Source organism: Thunnus maccoyii, chromosome 5, assembly GCF_910596095.1.
Source record: "Thunnus maccoyii chromosome 5, fThuMac1.1, whole genome shotgun sequence".
NCBI classification, from domain to species: Eukaryota; Metazoa; Chordata; class Actinopteri; order Scombriformes; family Scombridae; genus Thunnus; species Thunnus maccoyii.
In genome coordinates, this window is record NC_056537.1 from 12,972,569 (window position 1) to 12,999,872 (window position 27,304).

Here is a 27,304-nt window from a genome sequence, read left to right on the forward strand (position 1 = left end):
AAATCCTTTTTTTGTTTGGCAATGCTGCAGAATATCAGTCATTATGTGCATGTAAGGATGCCACAGCAGATAAAATATCATAATAGGCCTCTAAACTCTATATAGAGCACCACGTGTTTGTTCCTATAGAGACATTACAGTCATTTTACATCAGTGAGAGCAGCGCTGTGAGCCCGGCTGAGCAGCAGGCAGCATGGTTTCAGACTTTTGTTGAAGAGGCCACGCCTCTGCTCTGCTGCAGCTCGGTGTGCAGTGTGACAGCGGCTCGGCTCAGTTTATTTCAGTCGCGGACGAGAGAGAAATTAGGAAGAAGGAATAAGGCGGATACCGGTGCGCCCCCTCCCCTCCTCTCTCTCTCTCTTTCTCTCTCTCTCTCATGCAGTTTTGAAGAAGACGCCCCCTCCCTTTGCACCTGCTCTGCTTCGTCTTCTCGCCGTCTCGCAGGAGTTGAGCTTCTTGCGAGTGAGCGGACGTCCTCTCATTGTTAAGATTTTTTAGACGTTTTGTTTTGAGCATGACTTCGGCGTACAACCTGGATTTCCACCCTCTCACCGAAAGTCGGTTATTGACTTCAAGCGACACAATGTAAGTGACACAACTATCGATCCGATATTGGCTTACTACACCTCTTGTTCGCCAGCAACAGCTAAAACCTTTAGTGTGTGTGTGTTTGTAGAGATGAAGCAAACGGCACAGTTGAGGGCGAGTTGGGAGTTAGCTAACGTTAGCTTAACTGGGAAGTGGGATGCTAACGCTGCTAATCACACAAACAGCTCACCTGGAGTTGTGAGTAGTTTGTCTAACTTGGATAATAAATTATTTAACCACAACATAAGCTAGTTAAATACGTGTAACACCACTCATAACTACGACGGAGCCCGCAAGCTTTAAGCTAACTCGTATTACTCACAAGTGAGTGGAAGTAAACGCGTTTTGCTAGCGACGGTTTATCGGCGCGCTGCAACAGTCAAGTGACATGTGCTTCCGGAGATCACACGTTTCGGTATCAGTCCAGAAAAACAGCATCGATTAGCTATTTTTAAAACAGCAACACAGGCTGTATTTTAGTGTTACTCGTACAAAAACAGCACCACTTGCTCGTGTGGCGCTTTATTTAGCTTTATTTACTTTATTTAGGTACAATTGATCAAGTTTACGTGTGCTCGGTGGACACGGTAGGTGTTAAAACTGTCTTATCAACTGTTTAAAGGGAAGTGCGTCGAATAGAGAAATGGTGTCAAGTTGGCGTAAAGTTTGCTAATAATATAGTTTGTTGTCGAGCTAATAGTGATTTGTTTGTCAGTTTTTTTACTGGCAAGACCTCAGCAGTATAAGCGAAGCTTGTTTGTAGGCAGCGCACAGTCCCTCCCTGTCTTTTTCTGCTAGCAGTTGAGCGAGCTAGCACCGTTAGCTCACAGGCGTCGGTGCCTCCGTCCATGTTGAATGCAGAGTGCTTACTTAACGGCACAAAAACACGTGGTTTGCTACATTATTGAGCCATTAATGGAAATCTTGTGACAGTGCATGTAAACAAGGGAGGAAAAGACACTCAGCGAGCCCAGAGGTCCATATTAAAACTCTGTCCTTTCGATGCAACGCTAGCTAATTCTGTTTGACAACAACATTACCAAAACCCACAGCGTGCTTTTTCACTTCAGGACTGTTTAAAATTTAAATGTTTGCACTTTCAGGAGTGCTGTGTTTATCTTGCAGCAAAATGGGCCTTGTCATTTGATTTCATGGTCTTGCACTCAAGGAAAAGACACAAACTAGTTTTTATTTTTCTTCAAGGGTGTTTCTTTAAACTATATCTGTATGGCTGATATGAATGATAGCAGAGTCCTGTGATCAGAACTGAGGCAGTAGTTAAGTAATATGATGAAAATTATCTATTTTGACGAGTGACTAATCATTTAAAGTAATTTGCTTTCAGCAGAAATGCCAAACATTCCAACAATTCCAGCTTTTCACTTCTGCTTTCTGTGTTTTATGTGACAGTAAATTGCATATCCTACTGTTTTTAAGTGTAGAGGACATCACTTTGGGCTTCAGGAAATTATGATTGGGACTTTTTACTATTTACTAACATTTTGCAGACAAAAAATTTGATTAATTGATTGAGAAAATAATCGGCAGATTAAGTGAAATGAAAATAATTGTTAGTTACCAGTGATTATTATCCCAAATTGTGTAAAGTTTCTGAAAATGAATGGGGTTTAAATACAATTACTGATTTGATTTTCTTTTTTATATATACATATATTTCACACTTCTGAGGGACATTTTTAAAGGATATCTCATCTGTTGGACTTGAAGACAGTGAGGTGATGGATTAGATCTTGCCCCAGCTGTATTTGATTGATTTATCCGTCCGATTGTTGACAGTGAGAGTGACTATCAGGGCTTAAGCGTGATCCTTTGGCAGCCAGCACAGCCATAGTGCTATGTCAGTAAGCTAAGCACCCTGGTGATCCCTTTTGTTGCAGCCGGGGAGCTGTTGATCTGTGCGAAGTGTAGGATCTTGGCACTGGGTCCGAGGCTGCTCAGGCCAGCTGTTCTGTTCTCTCCCCACGCTGAGAGGGTGGTCCTGGTGGGAGAGTGCCATGCAGCCAGATGTGAAAGACCAAAAGTAGGAGGGCTCTGATCTGGCCTGTCACCTGTCTCTCTCCTGCTGCTAGCTTGGCACAGCAATAATTACAAGACTGACTGTCCCGGACCTTCATGCACAGCCTTGGAACGCTCATAATCATGGCCTCTATCTCCAATGAGGGGTGGTGTGATCGAAGGTTGAACAAATTCTACTGCAGGCTTCGCAAACAAAAGATATTGTGGGACAGGGTTACATAAGACCAGATGCACCCACCATGTACATAATTGTCAGTACTGTGTGGCTGCTCAGTTATGAACAAAATCTACACTGAAATCATGGTGAAGCAGCAAAATAAACTGATCTTATGAAAATGGATAGCAATCAGCATGTTTTCAGTTTAACAGATCATTCTGGTCACGCTACTTGTGACCTAGAAGTCAGTGTCTGCAGTCCACGTGAAATGGAATCAGCTGTTGGGTTGAAAAAGCACTTCTTGAGTGGGCAAGTCAAGAGTAGTGATAATGGATTGGATTGAGGGGATGTGACAACAAGAGAACCTCTCTTTTGGATTGATGCCTTTTGTAGAGCTAAAAGCCTCTGTCCTCAAGTTATAGGCTGTGTGTCAAATCACTCATTATTTACTATATAGTCTGTTATATTTACTGTTACCCATTTATTTGAGTGTTCAAGCTGATTGAAGATGTCTTTTATGCAGTATTTGGTCCTTAAAAATTCCAGCAGTGGAAAAAATTTGTGTCCATGGCATGTGTACTACTATCTGCTAACAGTCACACAATGCAATCCGTCAATTATTGTTGTAAAAAGTGTGAAATCCCACTTTACACCTCACTATAGTGTTAACTACTGAGTGTCTATAATGTAGGGGGTAGGGAATGAGGAAGTAGAACTATGTGTGGTATTTGTAAGCATAAACTGAAATGAAAAATTGCATGTTTTGTTAGGGGAGTTTTGTATTAATTAAAATGTTCTGTCTCCTATCACAGGTGAGTATAATGGATGACTGATTAAGTCAGAGCAGTAAGCACACTCTGTCAAAGTAATCAAGTGTAATTGCAGCTTTTAGTGAGCTGTTTGTCTCTTCATTTGAGATGCATTGGTAAGGCTGCTGCCTGTTCCAGTGAGCTCCACCTGAAGATTTAAATTCATGCTCCGTCTGTGACTGACAGGGGTGTGAACAGAGGTTATTTGGTTTGATATTTAACTGTTGGTTCACACTAGCTTTACTTTTAGCAACGTCATCTATAGCCGCCAGGGACACTTGGTGTGATTATGGAGCTAATGGGGCGGACCTTGTCATCAGATGCTGGCCGTCTGTTAACATGCGGCCCGTTCAGAGGCTGATTGAACATGTCTGTCTTCATCAGGGGAAATGCAACAATGAAATCAGGCCATATTGAGCTGAATTGGCGCTAATGCCAGGAGGAAAATATCCTAATAACTCCCCATCAGAACCACAATGTGCTGATTACGGTAGACCACTTGGTATGGAAATCAAATAACAGAGTCCTCCTGTTTTCTGCTTTCTAGCCTGAAGCGACTTTCATCCTTGGTCATAATTTGTGTTTTCAAACCCGGGCCACAGGTCTTTCTTGCTTAAGTGTCCTACAGCAAACATTGTGTAAATCCTGCTCCTGTTTTCTGTGGCTAGTTTCAAAGTTACAACTTTGAGCCTGTCAGGAGGACAGTTTTATCCAAAACTTGAGACCAGCCTGTCAAAGAATATTCCGCCTCCTTTTTTTTTTTGTGGTAGCAGAAAATATAGATGGAGCTGGAAGAGAGAGCCTTCATGTTCTTCTTGACAGCTGTCAAAGATATGACCGAAGCATTAGAGGCATTCTGTGTCTTGTTCAATCAGCTTATGAGGCCATTGGTTTCCTGAAAGAAAAGAGAACTCATGATTTTTTGGGGGGGGGAACCACTAGCAGCTGTTTCACTTAACCGATTTTCCTCTTTTCTTAGAAGCATTACGTGTGTCCATGTGAACTTTGACTCTTTTTTTTTTTTATCCCCAATTAAGCATGACAGCAGTGTGCTGTTGGTTGCCAAAACAGCCCAAGGCAAGTGAGCAACTTTTAGTCTGTTACTCAAAACAGGAAGAGACTCAGTCAGCATTATGTGTGACATTGCCCTAACAGGACTTGCTTGATTAACATTTTAATTAAAGCAACATTGTGATAGTTTAATTGACATTACAAGTACCAAATGACACCAATAAATAAATACTATTTAAAAGAACATACTGATATCAGGCATTTTTAACAATGTAGCAGGATTATTAGCAGCAGGATTGCTTTCCATCAGCAGTGGTGACAAAACTCTACAACATCATGCGACATGTGTTGTTGCTGTGACCCCTGTTGGCTAAAGGATGAGTAACGTCCAATCGCACAACGCTGAGCTTTCAAAATCATGTGCATTACTAGGCAAATTGGCTGACTTTCTATTATGGGCACAGCAAAGGTGTTGCTGGCATACTTGCGCGGTCAGAGCTCACCAACAGGACAGACACATGGTCCAGATAAATCACCTGTTTTTATGGGTGGTGCAGCATGCAACTGTCGCGGCTCTGAATGACTTGTCAGCTGCTGCAGGGCGTCTTGGAGCGTGATGAGCTGCCACATCGTGGGGCTGTTTGTTGGAGGCTCAGCAAAAGACTTCATCACTACTGTCTACTACTGTCACTACTGTGGTGTAAGGAGCAAAGCTTAGCAGTATTAACAGAATTGGTTTTAGCATTTCTGACTTGGTGACTTTATCAATCATGTGCCATAATTGTGTGTCTGTCTGTGCTTTTATACAATATTTCATTCTAAGTAAGGACAAATCATGTGGTCTGAAGATATGACAGCTGCTAGTGTGGCTAACAATGCGGTAACTTACCTTTAATACAGGCTATAAAAGCAGGACAAAGACAACATTTAAAGGTTCAGTTCACCCTATCAAAAGAGGCAATTTCACAGACACCTAGTGAAGTCTAGTCAAATAGATAGTTTGGTTTTTATTTTGCCAGGTTTTGGGATATCCACCTCTACATTTTTGTGCTGTCTCCTGCAATACAGTGGATGTGAAAGGAGTTTTATTTTATGCTCAAATCATTGAAGGATTTCAAAAATCCAGCAGCAACATGTTTTACCAAAACAACATCCTGGTTACTCTGAACTCACTGAACTGGCTTTTTGGTTGTTTGAGGCATACGCCTGTAGCCTTGTATATAATATAATATGCATAAAGCCACTGCTGTTATAATGATAAAACTTAATGCTGCTTAAACAGCTTGACACCTGACTTTCACTGATATACTACTTTATCAGCAGGTGAAATTCAAAACGGACATGTTACTGACAGATATTGATCTTCTAGTCCACAATGGCTAACCAAAGTAGCTATAGCTAAATACTGTCTCTTTAAGACTAGTTCAGCAGTGTGTCCACGTTCAACTTGAAATGCTACCAAACATTTAAATAATGTCTGACATTTATTTTTACTACCTGTCTCTTTCTTCCTGTCTTTTTTCGCTCTTTTTCCTCCAGTTTCAGCTTGAGCGGTCAATTCAGCATTTGATGTGATATTACGTTACTCTCTATGCACTCAGCCATTGTACAATACAATAACGTCACTTTTAGGCAGACAAGTTGAATCAATAATTTTTATTGTCTTACTGAAGTTCCTTGGGTAGTATAAATTGCATATAGGCATTTTTGCAGTAATTAAAATTGTCATTTTTATGGAGGTGTATTGGAAGGCCAGAGACTGTATTATTGTAGTTATTTATCTTTTTTAAGCAGAAGAGACAATTCGCAGCTGTAGAAGCTTAATGAATCTCAAGGAGACACTGTGGAAAGGCACATGGTTTTTGAGCCTTGATGTTTTTTTGAATGCTGTGACACAAATACAGTTTGTCAGGTGAGGTTTGCCGTTTCTAAAGCCGAGATTTCATCAAAGGGCCCTCAGCAAAATGGCGGCGGAGTGCCACTGGTAAAACTGGATAAATGGTGTCACACACCAGCGCCGTGGCCTTAGCAGACGTAACCTTCGATGTGTTCCAAAGCATCTCTCTGACTTGGCCCATTGTGCTGTGGAGGAACGGTGAATAGTGTTCTCCAGCATGGGGGAACAATATGTGATTGTTCCCCCGCTGTGGTGAAGAAGCTGTAGGTTACTCTCTGTACCATCGCCAAAGCGCCTGAGAAGGAGATGTACCGCAAAATCTCTGTCTGCTAACCAGCAATTCTTGAAGGTTTAGAGCTCTGCAGTGCTGTTTTCGTGTAGCTGTCGGAGCTGGTGGGAGGGGGGCACTCACCCTTTTTTTTTTTTGTGAGAGCGTGTGTGTGTGTGTGTGCGTGTGTGTGTGTGTGGAGAGAAGCTTTTGTTTCAGTGGAGCATTTTTCTGTTTTTTTTTTTATATGTCATCATTCAAATGTATTGACAGCCCCCAGGAAAAAAAAAAACAAAAAACAGTTCATACCGAGGTGTGGAGTTGGATTTCAGAAGAAAAAGACCTGAAGTGTGATTTGTTAGTATGTCATTTAAGTCCCTCAAGGAGTTTGGTGTTTCTGCTGAACGGCTGGGCTCAATTTGTAAGAGATGGATGACTCGCGTCCAAAGGTCTGTGTGCAAAAATTGTTCTTAAGTTAGTGTATCTCTTTGTCAGTTTTGCTTTTACAATGTTGTTTTTAAGAATTGTGGGGCTGTGTGGGTGCCAGACTCTTTAGCTTTTTGGTGTTGCACTTGGCCTTTCTTGATCATCTGTGGTAGTATAGCGTGTATTGGGAGTGATGCTTTATGCTTAACATGATTTCCACGCCTTAACAACTAGTGGATGGCTATAGCCCCGGCATCATTCCTAGTTTCCAGCCGCTCTGCTGCAACATCTGTCAGGAAATGTTTCTCAGCTTGACTTTGTGTGTGTGTGTGTGAGTGAGTGAGACAAAGGTGCTTGAAGTCGCAGGTACACTGGTGAGTATTGATTCTCTGTCCTTAAGGCTTGCCTCAAAGTAAAATGGCACGATTTAGTATTTCACTCATCTCCATCATTGCTCTGCTACTCCCGACCACCCGGATTGATACTCGATATGTTGTTGACTATACAATTCAGAGTTGTTAGACCATCCATTATGGCAAACAATATATTGTTTCAGCATCTCTACACATGTTGAATAGTCTCACTGCAAAGGCTTTAATGACATTTTTAAACCATTTGACTCCTTGATAGTTTGATATATTTTCAATTTCCTATCAAAGCACGTTGCCTTTTCATAATGGATCTTACAGACACAAAGTCTAGCCTATTTGATGAATAACAATTTAGCCTTGTTTTCAATTTATTAGTTTCACACATACACTCTGTGTCTACGGTGACAATGACCAATCAGTCATTCTCCCAATGCACTGATTAGTTTAGCAAACAAGCCAACAAGAGTCACAAGTGGAAACTGTCAAAAATAACAGAAGTTTTATCAACTATGTGAAAGTATTCAGGCATTAAAAAGGATCATATGCTGCTTTATTTATTTATCTCTATTTTCTCTGCTTAAAATCATGTCATTCTTTTAATTGCTAAAATCCAAAACCTTGCTGTTTTAATTATTTTTACCGTCTGTTGCCTGAAGGATCCTATTTTGTTTAAAACAGCTCTTCAGAATATATTTTGCAGTCTTGATGTAGCCATTTTAAGTATTTGACTGTGGCAGGAACAATACAGTTTAGTTTAGTTATTAATTATTAAAGCAAAACTACGCATTTGACAAAAGTAATAGCTAAACTAGAGCAGATAAAATGAAAAGACAGAACCATAAATGTTTGCAAGTTTATTGTTTTTCATAACCTGGAAAATAATGTTTTTTCTGCCTTCAGACAAAGTACTCTGGAGTAAAACTAGTTTAGCATGTTTTTGTAACCACTGGGCTTTTCTTTGGTGTTTTTACCCTCTGACAGACCTGTGTCACTTACGCAGCGTTTCCCCTGTATTCTTTTGCTGCTGCAGAATTATGGATGCTGCTGCTAAAATTTCACTCAATCATTAATGTCAACGGGCTGCTATTGATTTTCACTCGCTCACTGTGCGAGCACGATAACACCCTACGTTATCGTGGAATTGTATGAGTCATCCTCCCTCTCCTCATTTTCAAAGGACATCTACGTGAAAGGTGCTATTATGTTATGTTCCATTAAGGAATAGGGCAGTGCGTAATGTCTGTGGTTGAGTGAGAGAGAGCGGCAAAAAAGTGACAGTGAATGCGAGCGGAGCAGAGGAAAAGGTCAACAGTAAGTTGTCAATCTGGCAGTAAATGCACAGGCTACAGTGTAAATGGACTGTACTTGTATAGCGCCTTTCTACTCTTCCGACCACTCAAAGCGCTTTTACACTACAAATCACATTCACCCATTCACACACATTCATACGCTGGGTACAGGGGCTACCATGCAAGGTCCCAACCCGCCCATCAGAGGAAATGTAATCATTCACAGCAATTCGGGGTTAAGTATCTTGCCCAAGGACACATTGACATGCGGACCGGAGGAGCCGGGAATCAAACCGCCGATCTTCCGATTAGTGGACAACCCGCTCTACCTCCTGCGCCACAGCCGCGTGTCATTTAATAAATGCTGCAGCTTCTCAACTGCTGGAAAAATTAAGGGGATTAGCCCCGACTGTAGCGACAATGGGTTAGCCTAGCCTGACTAGGCTCACTTCAAGTGGACTGACCTTTTAAGGTGGACCAGCTATTCTCATTTTAGTGTCAATGTCAGCCGCTCCTACTGTAAACAGAACAGAGAAAAGTCTGGCTGTTTAGTCTCTCCTAAGTTTGGCTAAACACCCCCCAAATTCATTTTTCAGATGCACTGGAACTCGCTGCAGTGTTACTGTGACCGATATCATCTAAAATAGGTGAAATGGAAGAATATCTTTTGTTGTAGCTGACCATTTTCCCTTTAAAAAGGAGTGCCCAAGGCAGCCTGTGTGACTTTAAGGATTGCATTAGATTTTAACATCAGCATGGAGGAAATGGATGCACACGAGGAGATGCAGCGCCTGTCTGTAAGATGTCAAAAACACTGCATTCCTACAGTTTAATGGCATTCATTCTAACCCAACAAATACTAAATTCAAGCGTATTAGTTGTGCTCCCTGAATGTTACCACACATCCTTTTTCATTCCTCCACGGCTGAAGCCCGACATGAAACCAAACCTTTGTTTGGTCAAGCACATGATTTTGGTTACTGTAAATTGTGTGTGTCATTACAACTTTTTCTCATTTCAGAGGCTGCCTTTTAGTCATGTGATAGACATTTTAATAACTGTTCTAAGAGTCTGAAATGAATAATTGGACCTATACCAATCATTTGTTTCTCAGAAACCATGTAGCTGACCTTTTTTGATATCAAGGTTTTGAATCATCTGTCACCTTGTAGTCCCACTCTCAGTGAACTCCAGTGAACTTAATGTAAAGGTGACCACTGATTCGAACTTAAAGCCACAATCAATATTTTTTTAATACCAATGCATCAAGTTACACTGTGTAATGTGAGAGGTGTCACAAGTAGTGATGAACCCACAGAGAATTATCACCCGACTCTGCAGCTCCCCCTGGCTTTACAAAGTTTTGTGACAAGCTTCAGTTCATTGATTTAGCTGCCCAGTCCACATCTTCACTGTTCTGGTTCACTCTCACCGCTCTCGTAGCGTCGTTTTTGGCCACAGCAGCCAGCTGTTGTCAGCAAAAAAGCTCTAAAAACCCACTGAACTACCTGCTCAGCACAAAACGGCAAATGGACACAGTAAGCAACTAGTCTGTGGACATAATTGAGGATTTAGCAGCTAAAGAGACAAATATTTCCCTCAGAATTTGTTAGAGACCAAAAACGGCGTTAAAAGACAGTGAATATTGGACTTGCATTCACCAGGGGGGGGCAGAAACAAGACTCTAAATAATGTTACATCACTGCTGGATGTGTAAATAAGGAACCATTTGCTAACAAGTTTGCTTAAAATATTTACACTCAAATGTTTCTGCTGTTCCCAAACGGTTATTTCAGCTTTAAGGAATGAGTTTTGTTTACTCTCTAGTATACTAACTACGGGTCTTTTTGTTTTAGCAACGGCAACGGCAGCAAGATGAACGGGTCGCTGGAGCACTTGGACCAGCCAGACCCAGACTCCATCAAGATGTTTGTGGGACAGATCCCGCGCTCCTGGTCAGAAACAGAACTTAAAGAGCTTTTTGAGCCTTTCGGAGCTGTGCACCAGATCAACATCCTCCGCGATCGCACCCAGAATCCCCCTCAGAGCAAAGGTATGATCATGGCCCGAAATTATGATTGTTTGATTTATGATGCCACCGAGACTGTTGAATGCTAGACTCTTTGAAAATTTTTCTAGCTATTTAAATATTAAAAAAAAATAAAAATAGTTGACTCAGTTAAATGACGCAGAATGCAATAATTTATCATAAGATTTACTGGATACACTAACAAATCTCTACAGTTAGTTGCTTTTTATGGTTTCCCATTATAAAATGAATACTTAAGGTTTTTTGCCTCATGATATGTGAGCAATTTAGATTTTTTTTAATGAGTAACCATATACCAATATTACCAATTAAATAATAAAAACAGATTTTTAGTTCTAGTGGTAATAAAGTAGGACATCTAAATATTGGTTGGTTTGTGTCATACAGCCACTGTTGTCTTCTGCCTGTATTTGATTGGCTTTTGGTGGTCAATCAGAATACATAAAACCCTCTTATTGCCACGTCATCCACTGTTGCATTTCAGTACAATCCCTTTAGGCGGTGCATGTATTGCTTGTTTGCACATGCCATGCAGCTGTGTTTGTGCTTCCACATGAGATGATTCAATAGTCTTTTGTTTCAGGGTGAAAAAATAACACCTTTTCATAACCCTGCATTATAGATTTTTTTTTTTCCTTTTTTTTTTTTTTGCTATGCTGGTTTTAAAAGCAGCATATATGGAGGAAGTGTCACTCAACTGCAATTTTCCATTAAGACACATCCATCGATGCACTCACCTTAAAAAGAAATGATGCTCGAGTTGAGCGTTTCAGTTTAGGTTGCAATTAGAGGAGACGGTGAAGTGGAAGCCTGCCCTCTGCAGAGAGCTGCAAAGTGCCGCTAGAAGTGCTCAGTCTCCCGTAACTAACTACAGGTGAATAAAGTAAACAACAGTTTCCCTGATGTAACTGTCCTGCGTTTACGACATCACCCAAATTTCAATTCCCTTGATGCTTGGGTGACTCACTATGGTCAAAGGCACTAATCCACTCTTGGGTTTTTATTGTGGTGAGACCATATTTGGAGTTTAAATGGAGAGGGGTTTTTTTTTTTTTGTTACCAGCAATTTAACAGCCCCAACACATTCAGCCGGATTAAGCCGTCTGGAGCCGCTTGGCTGTCATTAGAGGTCTCCGGACAACCATAGCCCGTAGATTTTGTGGTGTGTCCCAAATCATTGGCACTGTTCGGCCCTTATCAGCCACTCTTCCACTGATTGAGTCCGTGGAATCAGTGGTGGAGGCCCGGTCTGTGAGTGTTTGCCCGACTGGCTGTTCAGCTTAGTGAATCAGTGATGTCATACATTTAGCACAGTTTATCCTTATTTTTTTTTTGCCTTTCAAACAAAACAAAAAAAAGACAATGCCACTACTTTGGAGATGGACAATCTTTCTGTCTTTCTGGTATTTTCCGTCTTCCTTTCCATCGCTTTTCTAGCATCTATTCAAATATCAGTTATGTAACAGTAATTTACAACAACAGGATGACGTGTTGTCTTGAAGCATTCAGAGATTTTTGTCTCAATCATAGCTGTTGCCTTTTTAACCTGGTACTGGTATAATTTAACATTTAGTCAAAAAGAACCACTAGTGTGTTGAGGCCCTACCAGCAACACAAGGGTGCTGCTTATGGTGTGTGTGTGTCTGTGTGTGTGTGTGTTTATATATAAATATACAGCCAACACTGTGCGGTTCATTGGGAGGCTGGAGAGTTCAAAGCCCCCTTTTTTAGCAGAGCCCTTCCCTGTTCTATGCAGAGTGTCAGCTGTGATGGCCTATTGACATGTTAATGCAATGTTAATGTATTCTAATAGATAATCTGGCCTGATCACAGCGGTCTTTGGCTCACCCAGTCTGTGTGAGGTGAATTTGTTTCAGCAGCACCTCCACGCCCATCAATTTCATCACCGTCCTCCTTTCCCAGTAGTCATACCCTTACTGGGAGAAGTGTGGGCAGTTTTTATCAAAGCTCAGCCCGCCTGATGTTATTAGGCTTATATTTATTAGCCTAGCAGATAATAAACCCTTCACTCCCTTCTTATGTCATCAATCTTCCTTTTGTTTGATTTGTCCGTTGAAATTGCTGTAATCCAACTTTCATTTTGGTTGTTTACTTTGCCACAGCGCTATTGAAGAGCCATCAGATTTGCAGTGTTTTTTAGGTCACGTCGACTGCAGGTCATGAAAAAATCATCTGATAACTATCACGCCTCTCTGGATGGTTTATTTAGCTCCAGTAAATCGGAGGCAGGGCTCAGCAGCAGAGTAAGAGAGAGCTCAGCTGGTTGTGAGAGAGGGAGAGAGAGAGAAGAGAGCAGCTCGATGCATATTAGAGTTCAACAGCCCTCCCCGCGGCCTGGGAGCTCCAGTAACAGCATAATACACACTATGTAGGTCAGAGACGCTGCAGTGCTCCACTTCCCTAGCCCAGTGAAACTGACAGGCTGGAACGCCACTGGCGGTCTGCTGGGACGAGAGGATGAGAGGCTTTTTTTTTTTTTTTCCTCCCCCGCTCTTCTTTTCTTCATACCCCTCCCCCACCACCTCCCTCCCCATGATTCCTCTTCCTTGCTCTCACTTCTGCTCCCTCTTGTCTTTGTGCCATTTTTAATGCCTCCTGTCCGTACATTTGTTTGTGATTGGATTCTTATGTAATACAACACCACTCACTCGGATGTGTTGATGTGTTAGTACTGTGCCTTGGCATGCCCGTACTGTGTTGACCTGTGGGCTGTGCATCAGTGCTTCCTGACAGCTATCTAACCCTGTGGTCATCTCTATGGCCATGTCACACAACAGCCTTCAACTATCTCATTGCTCCAGCGTCCTCCCTGCAAGCTCCGACATGAGCTGTGTGGCGCTAAGAATATCCTGTCACATGTTTCTAACATGTGATATGCAGAGAAAATGCTTTCATCCATTTAGCCTCTCATCTGTTCTGCAGCAGTTCTGGTGTTAAATTTACTGTCTGTATGCTGTGTTGTTGTTTTTTTTTGTTTTTTTTTTTAATGCTGTTTTGTCTTCTCCCCCACCCCCCCCCACCCATTGTTTGTCCCTGTTTTTCTCTCTCTGCAGGATGCTGTTTTGTAACTTTTTATACAAGAAAAGCTGCACTGGAGGCCCAGAATGCACTGCACAACATAAAGACCTTAAGTGGGGTGAGTAAGCACAGTATGGGCTGCTTTTAGCTGCTTGAGCCCCTCTACATCCCTGTGAGCTGTGCACTGGCCGATAATGAGCTCTCGGCTCACTGAACGCCTGTCTTGCCTGAGAAGTATCTTGGCCGCCCCCATGTATAGGATGAATATCATGTCATATTTCGAAACTGGGAAAAAAAAAAGCTTTGAAATCTAATAAAGGTTTTGCAAGATTGAAACTAAGTTTTGAAGGATTGTATAATGTTTTGATAGGCTGAAAAAAAACATTCAAATCTCTGCGAACATAATCTTTGTATTTGAGTTTTCCTTCTTCACAACTGCAACACTCTTTACAGTGTTTCACCAACACAGAGTTTCAGATTTGTCACTGTTGTCCTCGTGTATTCATTTGTTTTCCAGGTTTGAAACCTCGTAAATGATGATCTGAAGACTGGTGCACATATGTTGTTGGGAAGGGGGGGGGGGGGTTGAAATATTGAAACTTACTTGAAAGGGTGAATCTTTATTTTGAAACTTTTGCAGATGTTCATTTACAGTTTCATTGCAGACTGTTCTTTCAGAGCTGAGTGTACAACACCAACTTTTCAGAGATCTGCCCACACAGTTACAAGCTTGCGAGTCATGTGATTTCTGGCAGCGTTGTCTCACAGCTCTGGTTTGAAACAGTTTGGGGGAAAAAAAAAAAAAAAACGGGATCCTGGAGGCAGTGGCATTTGCTCTTAACCTGTTGTTTGCTCTCTGCTGAAGTACAGTTCAATCACATGTCGTATTTACAAGGTTAGGTGGGATTGACAGACTACTCCGCCAATGACTGACGTGCACAGGATACGTGAACAGGTTGCACGGTTTCTGTGCTGTCTGGCTGTCCCCAAGCAGTACCTGTGGCAGGCAGGGGGTACATCCCAAGTCCCTTATTTGATCTTTCCTCAATCCTTGCTTGAACTGGAAGTCATTCTGGTCCACAATTTTGCAGGCCATCCCAAAGCTCTTATTTCTGCTCCGAAGAACAAGAGAGCGGCTGACACACCCCCTTATTGGAAAGCAGTTATTGATTGGACGGTGCAGCTGATCGGACTGATCTAATACACCGCAACATCACTGAGTGGAGACAGATTACAGAGTAAACTCAAGTGTATCACTCACTATATCTATATTTTATCAGTTAGGCGAACATACCATTACACTATTCTATGCATCTTAAAGAAAACTGAGACTATACCGTACATGCCCGCAGACACACCTGGCAGAGATGTGCATTCTACTGAGTGCACTCTTCCAGTTAGTATTAGGACAGTGCACATGCATGCAGACACAAACTCCATCAAGTCGCTGCAGCTGTTAAAGCCAACTGACAGCTGATCCAGCTGTGATCAGTTGCCGCCGTCATCAAAAATGGATGTCGCTTCACATGACGCTTCAGCCAGACAGCACAGAGAACTGTGCATCCTGTTTGCGTATCCTATGCACATCAGTCTTTGGCGGAACAGTCTGTCAATGCCACCTAACCCAGTAAATACTACATGCGATTAGACCAGGCGGCAACCTCTGGGGCTGAAAAAGCCAAAGTGCCAAGAACTGCAGTTCCTCGAATAGCCGGTTGAGGCTAACTCCAAGAGCAAGTCAATCCCCATAGACCTCCCATGTTAAAATGCCCAGCTTTACAGCAGAAATAAACATGTTCACAGCCTGTTGCAGCTAGGTGACAACTGTACAGAGGGTGTATTTTTATATAACTCACCCATTTTTAAATTTTAATTAGGCTCAAAGTTATGCATAATTAAGGGCGTGGCAGCTTTGAGTGACAGGTGGGTACTGTCACAGGCAAGTCCCTACCGTGGCGACAACATTGGTTAGGTAACGTAACCCCAGATTCACAGAGTATAGGAGTAGCCGTTGCTGTTTCAGTGTGTTTTCAGTTCATGAAAGTTAATTGTAACATTTTATTTGCCTAATAAAGTCATTTTGTTCAAATGGTTTTAAGCCTGTTTTTGCTAGCAAAAATTAGCATTAGCATGATCACAGTTAACCATAGACTGTAAATGGACCATGCTAACCAAGCTAGCAGCTAGCATTAGAGTCACTTCTGGCTCCAAAAATCCAAGATGGTGATGGTCAAAATGCAAACTCCAGGCTTCAAAACAGGAGTCCACAAACCAATGAGTGATGTCAAGGTAGTTACGTCTATTTTTTACAGTCTGTTGATTGGACTGAACGTCAGCAGAGAGCAAACAATAAAATAAGAGCAAATGCCTCTGCCTCCAAGATCCCAGCTTTTTGTTTTTTTGTTTTTTTTCCCCTCAGACCGTCTGTTTCAGAGTTTCAGAGTTTCAAACCAGAACTGCGAGACAATGCTGCCAGAAATCACGTGACACACAAGCTTGCAACTGTGTGGGCAGATCTGTGAAAAATGGGTGTTGTAAACTCAGCTCTTTAAAAACGGTTTCAAAATGAAAATGAAACTCAAGTTTCAAAACTTTTTTTCCCAACATTTGCACACCAGTTTTCAGATCACCATTTACAAGGTTTCAAGCCTGGAAAACAAACTGATACACCAGGGGAACAATGACAAATCTGAAACTCTGTTTTGGTGAAACACTGGAGTGCTGCAGCTGCGAAGAAGGAAAAGTCAAATACAAAATAATGTTAGCAGAGATTTGAATGTTTTTTTTCCAGCCTATCAAAACATTATACAAGCCTTCAAAACTTAGTTTCAATCTTGCAAAACCTTTTTTATTAGATTTCAAGCTTTCAAACACTGAGTTTCAACCTTTCAAAGCTTTTTTTTTTTCAGTTTTGAAATAAATGATATTCATCCCATACCTACGCACTAACACTGCACTGAGGACTGCCCTGAATCTCAACACATTGAATTGATAAACCTGCTGACCCAACACACACATGTAGGTATCAGGTAGAGTGTGCTTGACCAGGCAGCAGGTTATTCACTGATGCAAAGGACCCGATCGCCACAAAGTGGAACAAATTATTAATGCTTGTCTTCATGAATCATTGATGCACATCTACATTTTTTTTCCCCAAAGTTAAAGGTATAAAAGTAGGTGAGTTGAAGTCTTTTTTTTTAACAATGAAGCCTGTTAAGATGGAGTTTGGTGCCTTAATTCCTCACCTGTTTAACCTAGACACATTAAAAATAAGTGCAATTGCTTGTTAAACCTCTACAAATCTGCCTATACACCATTCTGAATTACTCCCCCTCCAATCAATAAAATCTATACCAAACAACTCCAGTCGTCGATTGAATCAATAGCCCAGTCTATTGGAAAAGGAGTCGCTGTCAGTGAGATTACAGGTAAATATTGAACTGTGATGATAAATGAGTGTAGCAGGCTGCATGTACGGGTCTAGCTCTCTTCACCGGACGACTCGCTCAGCTCGACATTTCAAATAAAGTGTTCTCTCGAGTCCCAGTCCTCGATCATACTGTTACCGGCTCTGACTGCAGGTGACTGAGTTTGCTTTTCGTGACAGTGGAAAAGCTTGTTTCCCTGTTCCTGTTTTCTCTGCCTTCTGTGCCTCGCTCTCCTTGGTCAGTGACGCTAGCCAGTACCCATACTGAGCAGGCCATCTGTCTGCTTCTCTTTAGTGCTTGTCAAAAACAAACCCACCACTTTTCATAAGAACAAGCTGCTCAGGCATCTCGTGGATAGATTTATTTCTTCTCTTTCGCGTCACATGGTAGGTAAATGTGCTAAAAATGATTCACTTGAAGTTCTGTGAGTCGCCATGGACAAAAGTATCTATTACCTGGCATGAAATCACAGATTTCAAAGCAGTTGTTCTGCATCCACTTGCTCACATAATGAGCACAGCTTGAGAGAGAGTGTAGTGTTCAGAGATGTTATTCGCAGCTCAGATTTGCCACACCTTGTTCTCATTGTATGTTATATAATACACAGGCGTTATGGGAAAGTATTTTCTCAAAATGTCTTATTAAAACTCGCTATACATTTCAAAGCAATACAGAATTGACTTGCTTGTCCAACCATCTCTGCAAAATTGTTCCAAGGATGATGAGGGATGTTGACAGGAGGAATCAATAAGTTCAATCACAAGTCTACAGCAAGAAGTGAAATTGGATACTGGAGAATTTGATCCTCTCTTTCAGCTCATAGACACTTCCTCTTGAATCTGGCAGTGGTGAGGGATGATGGTTTTAGAGTGAGAGAGCAAAACAAGAGTTGCAGAGAAATGCTTGAAGGTGGGGGGACGAGTGTAAAGATATGAGAGATAACGAGGCCAAGTCCCTACATAGTTTATAACTGTGACAGGTGCGATGTTAACAGATACTCTTTTCTTTTTTCTTTTTTTTTCTTTTTCTCAGATGCATCATCCTATCCAGATGAAACCCGCTGACAGTGAGAAAACAAGTGGTAAGTGGCTTCATCTGGGAGGCAGGGTGACATTAACCAAAGGATGGGAGGGTACAATGTTGACGTCTGTTGAGGAGAATTCTTGAAAGTGCAAGATTTTTCCAAATGACAAATGGGGTGTGAGGTTTTTTTGAAGAAGGTGGGGTTTTGTTTCCATTTAATGCCAAAGTGAAAGCCTATGAAGGACTTAGTTCAGGGAATGTGCAGCAATATACAATTTCTATATAGTGTCAGGAGTTAGGAGGATTAAGGGCTTTAAAAAGCGACAAGGGGGAAGAGCAGAGCAGGTACAGGATATGGAGGATAGCAGAAAAGAGTGATTTAGTCATCCATCTAGAAAACTAGACACTGAGGAAAACAAGCTGCAAGTTGCACAGAAATGTACAAGAGGCTGGCACCTTGAGTGAGGAGGCAGAAAACGTGGCAGTGTGACAAGGAGAGAGCTTGAACAAGAAGAAGAGAGGTGCAAGATTTAGTGCCTGATGTAACTGGTGCTTTCATAGCTCAATAATTGTTTAGGTTTAACTGAATAGCCGTTCTCTTTTCATCCTTCTGCAGCGGTAGAAGACAGAAAACTCTTCATTGGAATGGTTTCAAAGAAATACGGCGAGAACGAGGTCAGAATGATGTTCTCGTCTTTCGGACAGATCGAAGAATGCCGAATTCTCCGGGGACCAGATGGTCAGAGCAGAGGTAGGTGTGCTTTCAGCGTAGGCACAGTGTTCTTGTCCGCAGAGCCGCCACCTCCAGTGTAGCCGAGTACATATTCTCATCAAGTATTTATACAAGCCCCTCCCCGCTTCTTCATTTCAACCCCCAAATCAAGTGCTATTCACCTCCAGTGGCACCCATTCCATCCCCATAGTCTATCCTCCCGTCACTGTGACACTCAGCCTCCACATCGCACATTGAAGGGCCACTGCACTCGCTGTCCGGCACAATGGCCCGTTGCCTTGGCAACCGCTGGCTGCTGGTGTTCGTGGGCTCAGCTGGCAGGCGGCTCAGCTCGGCTCAGCTCCTCCTTTACCGCCTCCTTCATCACACTCTACAAAGGCTGGAATTAGCCTGTCGTCGCATCTCCTACATAGATGTCTGCTGCATAAAACCTCAGATATCAAGCAGCACGGGGCTCGTGTGTTGATGTATACAAAAAGACCTTATAGCAGGGAGCTTGGCAATGAATTTCAGCTGTTTTTCTACTAAATGTATGTAATAAAACTGCAATTTGAAATGGACCTTAATATACCCTTTAATGGTTGCAGCTCTTATATATATTTTAGTAAATCAAAGCCTTTCAGTGTATATTTATGTGTGCATTATATGTGTATATAATCACGTTGACTGTTTCACCATGACACCACATAGTCAAGCCTCTCTGGGTGGCAATTTAATCCGTCGATCACTGTGCTCATGTGACACGTGTTACTGTTCTCCTTGTTGTGTTCTTTCTCTGTGTGCTAACCAGTGAGGGTGGTTCTGTGTGCTTGGGAGTTGCCATTCTTTGTACTGTAATGTGTTTTTTTGGGGTTCATAACGAGTTGTCCAAACCTTTTGTCTTGTTTTGTTTCTTCTTGTCCCTCCCTCCCTCCTCCCCCCCTCTCCTATTGTTCCCCCCCTACAGGCTGTGCGTTTGTCACATTTGCTACCAGGGCAATGGCACAGAATGCAATCAAAACCATGCATCACTCTCAGACTATGGAGGTACTGTACCCCTTAGCACCTATTTCTCATCCCCCTCCTTTTCCCCCCCTCATACATTTTGCTGCCCCCTTGTGTTGGAAAAATGAAGAACCTGTCCAAGCAGATGGCGTCCATTCATCACAGAACACACAGTCATTTCCAAAACCACTCTTGCTAATTACAAAATTACATTGTCGTCTGCAAAATAATTGAATAAAACTTGAAACATTGCCTCTCACGTAGCTGCTGAATCCAGAGCTAACAGGGCATGAGCAGAATAGCTGTCATCTCCAATTTTGAGTTGAGCTAAATGACTCTCATTTATTGATTCTGATAATATTTTAGAGGCTAGCTTTCACAGTCTGCCATTATCAATCTATATTTTGGAACACAGGGAAAAGAGCCCACACCATTAAATATAGGTTAACAAAGAATTAACCTAGACTAGAGCAAATACCCTATTAGATTTCTTCAAAAACTGGGTCCATGTCCTCATGTAGCCAAAGGAATCTTTGTGGAAGTGGAGCAGCAATAATTTGACAGCTAGCAGGTCAGAGGCTCCCCAGTGAAGCATCAGACCAAGTCTAATTAGGAGCCCAACCAAACATAACACCAGATTAAAAGCAGGCCCCAGTGGTGGTGCCACCTATTTCCCCCCATATCATGACCTCCCATTTCCCAGCTGCCATGGGAGGTGCTGCTGGTGCAGAAGCCATTTTCCCTGTCCAGCCTGGTCCCTGTCTGGCTCTCAACTCTCAAAATACTTTGCACCGCATGCCTTGTGTCCATGCGTCTGTCTGAACAGTATGTGACTGTCTGTTTGCGAGATTGTGTGTATTGTAATGCATTTTTATCGTTAATGTCTGCTGACATATCCTCGTTTGGATGTCTCTTTTTTTAAGTGTTGTCTCCATCTGTTGTCTGCTTGTCTGTGGACTCGATTCAGATCCTCAGAGTGCTAAAAAGATTCACTGTCTGCAGCATTGTCCTGTGCCCCTTTTGGAATGTGGCCTGGCTCAGCTATGCATGGCAGATGTCCTCTGTGTGTTAGCTTTGATATGAATGCAACAGGCATAAAACTGTCTTGAGGCATAGAGGATAACCCCCTCCCCTCCTTTTTTTTGAAAAATTCCTCAAAACAAGTGTGTCCTTGCATTGGTAAATAAACTGTGGATTCTTCTGTGTGCTTCTGAACTGGTTTAACGTCCTTTACCTCTCCATTGCTTCAGGGCTGCTCCTCACCTTTAGTGGTGAAGTTTGCCGACACACAGAGAGATAAGGAGCAGCGGCGCCTGCAGCAGCAGCTGGTACAGCAGATTCAGCAGCTCAACAGCGCCTCCACCTGGGGAAACCTGGCCGGCCTGGGGACCCTCACACCGCAGTACCTGGCTGTAAGTGTTAACCAAACACGCAACCCTGTTGAGCTGCACAATTACTCGTGTATTGTGAAATGGCACAGCTCTAGTTTCGGGAAAAAAAATATGGCGAAGTAAATCAAGTAGTGCTCTCTGAACTGTTCATAATGGGTTATGTCAGAGTTTAGATTGGCACACAAAACTGCAGGTTGGCATTTAGACCTCACACCTGTCTGTGCACCGAAGCTTATTTAAGGCGCCTCACGAGCAGCTACACATGAGGAGGATTTTTTTTTTTTTTTTTTTTTTAAAGCATGCTATTTGAGACATTTCTGGGAGGCATACTACCTTTTGTAAATTGTAACTTGTAAATAAATCTTTTGAGTCTGAGAGCAGAGAGGTTTTGATAAAACTTAATTTTTTGATAAAACTTAATTTTTTAGGATGTAGTTTGTTGTGTTAAGTTGGTGGTTTTAGTGTAAGGTGTTTAGGTTGATTTATACGCTGACCGCACAGTTTCAACACAAACTGATCAGAAGCATCACAAAGGAAGTGTTTCTCTCTGGGATATTGTATTGCATTTGGTCATATTTGTTGGTTGTTGTCTCTTTTTGTTCACCTGCTGTTATTTTTAAACTGATTTCTCTGGATGGAAATCCAGCAGCCATTTTGTCTACAGTATACACAACCTCAAAGGCCTCAACCATTTCAAAACAGTAGCAACTGTAAATAACCAAAATATAAGCTAATTACAGGAATAATAACACCTCATACACAGGGTGCAAAATTAACTTTTTGTTCCACTGGCCAAATGGCTAGTGAATGTTCAAATTTTACCAGCCACTCAATAGATTACCATTGTTTGTTTTTTTTGGCTGGTGAGTGAAGTAAATCTATCAGCCACTTGCATATTTTACCAGCATGTGGCTGGTGCTAATTTCGTGCCCTGGTCATACAGTTTGATGGCGCATAATGCCGATAAATGAAAGGTTACTGTATAATTTGAGATCTGGCACAGTATTCAGACCTGATTTGTAAATTATTCTCTTAAACTCAGAATAGGAGCATCTTGTCTCTCTGTTTATGCTCTGGCTGAAGGACACTGGCGCGTGACTAGCATGTGACAACTGTGATAATCTGAACCAATGAGCATGTGACTTCAACATGGACGTAACATGAACAGCTGAGCTGTTTGTGTTTCTGGCAAGAAAACAAGAGATCTTTAGGCTATTGCTGACAGTTTAATTGGTGACAGGCAAAAACTGATTTTATAAGTTAAAATATCTAAATTTTGTCATTTAATATTTATAAAGAAATCGGGTGATAATAAAATGCCAGGGGTTTTTGTATAAACTTTCAACCTGAAGTTGTCGCTGTCAACAATAAATTAAGTTTTCTCATTAATCACATAAACAAATAAAAATAATTAAGCATCAAATATTAGAAGATGACTGTATGAAAGCCAAGATTACAGCATCCAATAATTGTCCTTTGCCTGCCTGACACTTGGAGTAAAATAGCAACACTGAATTGTAAAAATTATTCTCAAATTTACTGAGACAAGTGTGATTATACTAAGCAAGAAAACATTTACGATCATAAAGGACTTAATTGTGCATTCGCTGTTTGCTCCTTGAATACAGTTTTTCCTTCTTTGTCCTCAACAGTTGCTCCAGCAGGCGACATCCACCAGTAACCAGAGCAGTTTCAATGGTATTCAGAGGCTAGGAGGTAAGCTCATCCTTTCACAAGTCAGGATCACTATCCTGATGTCATCCTCTGCAAATAAACAAGCTGACACTTCTCATGTCACAGATCTTGTGACTCACTTCTCTACGCCCACATGGTTTTATTACAGTAAATCACATAACTCGTTCGGATTAGTGGCACATTAATAATCAGACCTGCTATCCTCGGCCTGTGCAGGCTACTCAAAGACAAAAACAAAACACATTACCATGACTTGGATCTGGAAAACGATGTTTTATCAGTTAAAGAAACGGTACACATGTGCAGCTTTATAACTACAGTGTAGCTGTCATATTTTTTTATGTTGGAAAAATAATTTCAGGTCTAATACTTGGATTTCCTTTAATATTATCAGGCCAAAGAGACTTTCCTCTGCTCAGTTGTTTACTCCACAATATGTCAGAAAGATGTTTCTCTGCAAGTACATGAGCATGAATTTGGAATTCTTGAATCTGATAATAACCTCTGGTGTGTCTTTCTTCTCTCTCGAGGTGTGAATCCTCTCCAGCTGCAGAACCTGGCCACGTTAGCCGCTGCTGCTGCTGCAGCCCAGAGTTCTGGCAGCCCAACCTCCACCACCCTGTCTACAAACAGCGGAGCCCTGGGAACTCTGGGCAGTCCAGGTAATTTTAGCACCAACATGAGCTCTGCAGCGTGATGCAAATTCATAGTATGAGCATACACGTACACTTTTAAGCACCCAAATCCCATGGCAGCGTTGACGATCATTACTAGCTATGAATGTGTGTTTTTTGTTTTTGATGTCCTCGCTGAGGGTTGACCTTATTTGGTCTTAACTGCCAATTTCACCTGCCTGTCATCTTTATTTAAATGTTACATGCGAATATAAACCAAGTCTAAATAAAAACTCCTCACCCGTTGAGATATAAATGTCCACAGCTAGCCCCCCTGCTGCTATGATAGTACCTACCAACTGCTCTGCAAACCTCCCTGATCCGCTATTTGCCTAACGACCCTCAGCTATTCCTCATTTATTTTATGGGAGTTAATCATCCACATATAAAATTTTATGAGAGCCTCCATTTCCCTTTTAATCTGTGTAAATATACATTGGCTCCATCTGTCTGAGTTTAGTATATTGCTGCTGCGATAATGACCCCTCCTCGTTAAGATTTTTAACTGCCCCCTCAATGCTATGTCATCCTCTCATAACCATAACGGTGTGTGGCAAAGATGGCAGACGTTTAGAGCAATAGAGGTGTTTCAAACATTAGCAAATCACCCCTGTGGTAACCCATATGTCCTTTTTTTATTTTTTTTTTATTTAATGTTCGTCTCAACAGCCGGTTCAACAGCAGGGTCTAGTGCTGCCATGAGCACCTTGGCATCTCTGGGCACCCTGCAGGGTCTCACTGGGAACTCTATGGGTCTCAACAACCTCAACGCTCTCACCAGCAGCGTCAGTGGTAAGAAAGTCCCTCCAAATAACTAAAAGTAAACACACTTCACCTGCACACTGTTGTTAACAGTGTACAGTTTCTCTCTGGGGCTGTGTAAGGTATGTAATGATAGGCTAGGGATGTATTCGGACAGATGACAGCATTGTGTAGAAAAATGCAGGTCATCTGGCAAAAGTGAAATCTCGCTCAGTTTTTGGAGGCAAGGTGCTGTGTTGGCCAAATATGCTTATATGCATATGCAAGATTGCGTTACTGGTAGATTACTTTGTAACATAAATGTTGTCACCAAAAAAAAAACTGAGTTGTAAAATCCTTTCATGGGACTATAAACTACTGTGCAGTGTTTTTATGTGTGATAAATCTTTATACTCATGCATCTACAGCTCAGACCTGCTGTCCTCGATCATATTTCACTATCTGACCAGTACATGAGACAACATGCCCCTCACAGCACAGCTTCTTGCGTTGTTTCAACGGCAGGCTGAACGCCCAGTAATGCGTTAACAACTTGTCAAGCAGAGGGCTGTGATACTGTGAATTTTTGAGTTTGTTTTTCTGCCCCCTGCTGGCCAACTTTACCTAATGCAGCTGTAAACGCTTGACACATCTTTCTCAAAGTGTTTGAGTGTAAAACACATGAATTTGATTGTGTTACAGGTATGGGGGCCATGAATGGAGGCCTCGGAGCCTCCATGGCCAACGGGTCAGCAGCCAGTTCCATGGACGCTCTGACTCAGGCCTACTCAGGGATGCAGCAGTACACAGCCTCAGCCCTGCCCTCCCTCTATGGCCAATCTCTCCTGCAGCAGAGCATCGCAGGCAGCCAGAAGGAAGGTGAGCACCAACGCATGCTGACATCACACCTCCACATTTCTGTCCTCACTTGGTTTCTTGTCTCATTTCATGAAATTATTTTCAGGTGTTTTTCTAAATGAGTACGTATCTAACTTAAGTTTCCGCTGTATTTACCAAATGGAGTAGGGCCAGAGGGTGCCAACTTGTTCATCTACCACCTGCCCCAGGAGTTTGGGGACCAGGATCTTCTGCAGATGTTCATGCCTTTTGGAAACGTGGTCTCTGCCAAAGTCTTCATTGACAAACAGACCAATCTGAGCAAGTGCTTTGGTAAGTGTGTTGTCTGCTCTGGAACCTAAATGCCTCTTAATGGTAACGGATATACCTTGCCAGTCTGGTACTTTGTGTTCAGGATATTAGGTTGTCATGGTGCCATCTGTGTTTCTCTTCTGTCTGTGTGTTGATAAATGAACACAGTGGAGTTAAAGGAATAGTCCTCTAGAATAGTAATGACACCTCAGAAAAAGCTCATTAATTAATATGTTGTATGTTAAATCCATACAAAAACCAAAATGTAAAAACAACAATGTATAATAATGTGCTTTTGTCACCGTAAGGTTGCCAGGCAACCAGCGAATATTCCAGGAAGTTGTTGTGCTCATCCAACACAAACACCCCTACATAAAACTACAAATGTGACGTTTTTACACTCAGGTTTTTGTTCAGTTTATATCCTCTGCACCATGTCTTAGTTGCAGGTGAAGTATCAGCCTTTATAAAGTGTAATAACCTCCATATAGAAACATGTGAAGGGAGTCATTTTTATGGTTATATAACATTGATTGGTTTAATATTTTCAATGTAGCTTTAATGACAGAAAATGTAATTTAATACTGCTCAAGTGTTAAATAATGGCATGTATAATGACACAAATACTCTCACTTTAAGTGGATTATTATTTTGGTGTCTCTTGATTGACATTGTTTTCATCACTGTTCAGTTATCAATTTTTTTTAAATTAATATTTGGCTTAGTATTTTTACTTGAACGACATTAACCAGGTTTTCAAAATATTCCTGGATTTAATGTTCACTATAAAAATCAATAATTAGGAAGACAAAGTTGCTCTTGTCTTGAGATTAGCACTATGTAACACAGAAATGACAGAATGATCTTATCAATAGATACAATTTCTGAAATAGTACAATATGCATACTTAAATGTAACTTAAATTATATTCAACAAATGTCAGTCTGTAGGGTTAATTGCGACATCAGCTCTGTGCATTTATGAGAGAAAATTGAATAATTCTCTCGTCTAGACCAAAAAAAATCAATAACCTTTTTTTTACTCTGAGGACATAAAGTGTTCTGTCCGGACAATGCCTCCCTGTAAAGACAGATATAAAAACGGAAATCAGCTCTGAGCAATGTAGAGAGAGAGCGAGAGAGCTCCATTTCATTCTTTCTGGCCTCAACAGATGGTCAAAGATCAGGTATTGCATATTGAATTCATAGAACCATAGTTACATATATTACTGTTATTGGGAGCTGTAATTTGAATAGATAAAGAGATTAAGAGCATGTGATTGACATTAGTTGGGCTGAATAGGAGTTGTTTTCAGGCCAAAATAGGGTCTTTAAATGTATCCTCTACCTTTTTTTACTCTCAGGGTTCGTCAGCTATGACAATCCTGTGTCTGCACAAGCTGCCATCCAGGCCATGAACGGTTTCCAGATTGGAATGAAGAGGCTGAAGGTTCAGCTGAAGCGCTCCAAGAACGACAGCAAACCCTACTGATCCTAGCCCCGGGGCCTTCCCCCCTCCCCAGCTCTAATGCTAGCACTGCTAGG

General features: G+C 41.7%; 1 protein-coding gene across 3 annotated transcripts; it reads left to right on the forward strand.

Moving 5' to 3' along the window:
- The first annotated feature begins 200 nt into the window (after nucleotides 1-200).
- LOC121896897 (CUGBP Elav-like family member 2) lies at nucleotides 201-27,304 on the forward strand. Of its 3 annotated transcripts, none has more exons than XM_042410960.1 (13): nucleotides 201-585; nucleotides 10,710-10,906; nucleotides 13,978-14,060; nucleotides 18,403-18,451; nucleotides 19,010-19,144; nucleotides 20,073-20,152; nucleotides 21,361-21,522; nucleotides 23,154-23,217; nucleotides 23,727-23,858; nucleotides 24,540-24,662; nucleotides 25,314-25,490; nucleotides 25,635-25,781; nucleotides 27,124-27,304. In XM_042410960.1, the coding sequence occupies exons 1-13, from the start codon at nucleotides 515-517 to the stop codon at nucleotides 27,249-27,251; spliced, it is 1,548 nt and encodes a 515-aa protein (XP_042266894.1). In that variant the 5' UTR covers nucleotides 201-514; the 3' UTR covers nucleotides 27,252-27,304. The 3 variants fall into 3 exon arrangements, with proteins under 3 accessions (XP_042266894.1, XP_042266895.1, XP_042266896.1); XM_042410961.1 differs by having other exon boundaries at nucleotides 202-585; nucleotides 25,638-25,781; XM_042410962.1 differs by lacking the exon at nucleotides 201-585 and adding an exon at nucleotides 975-1,175.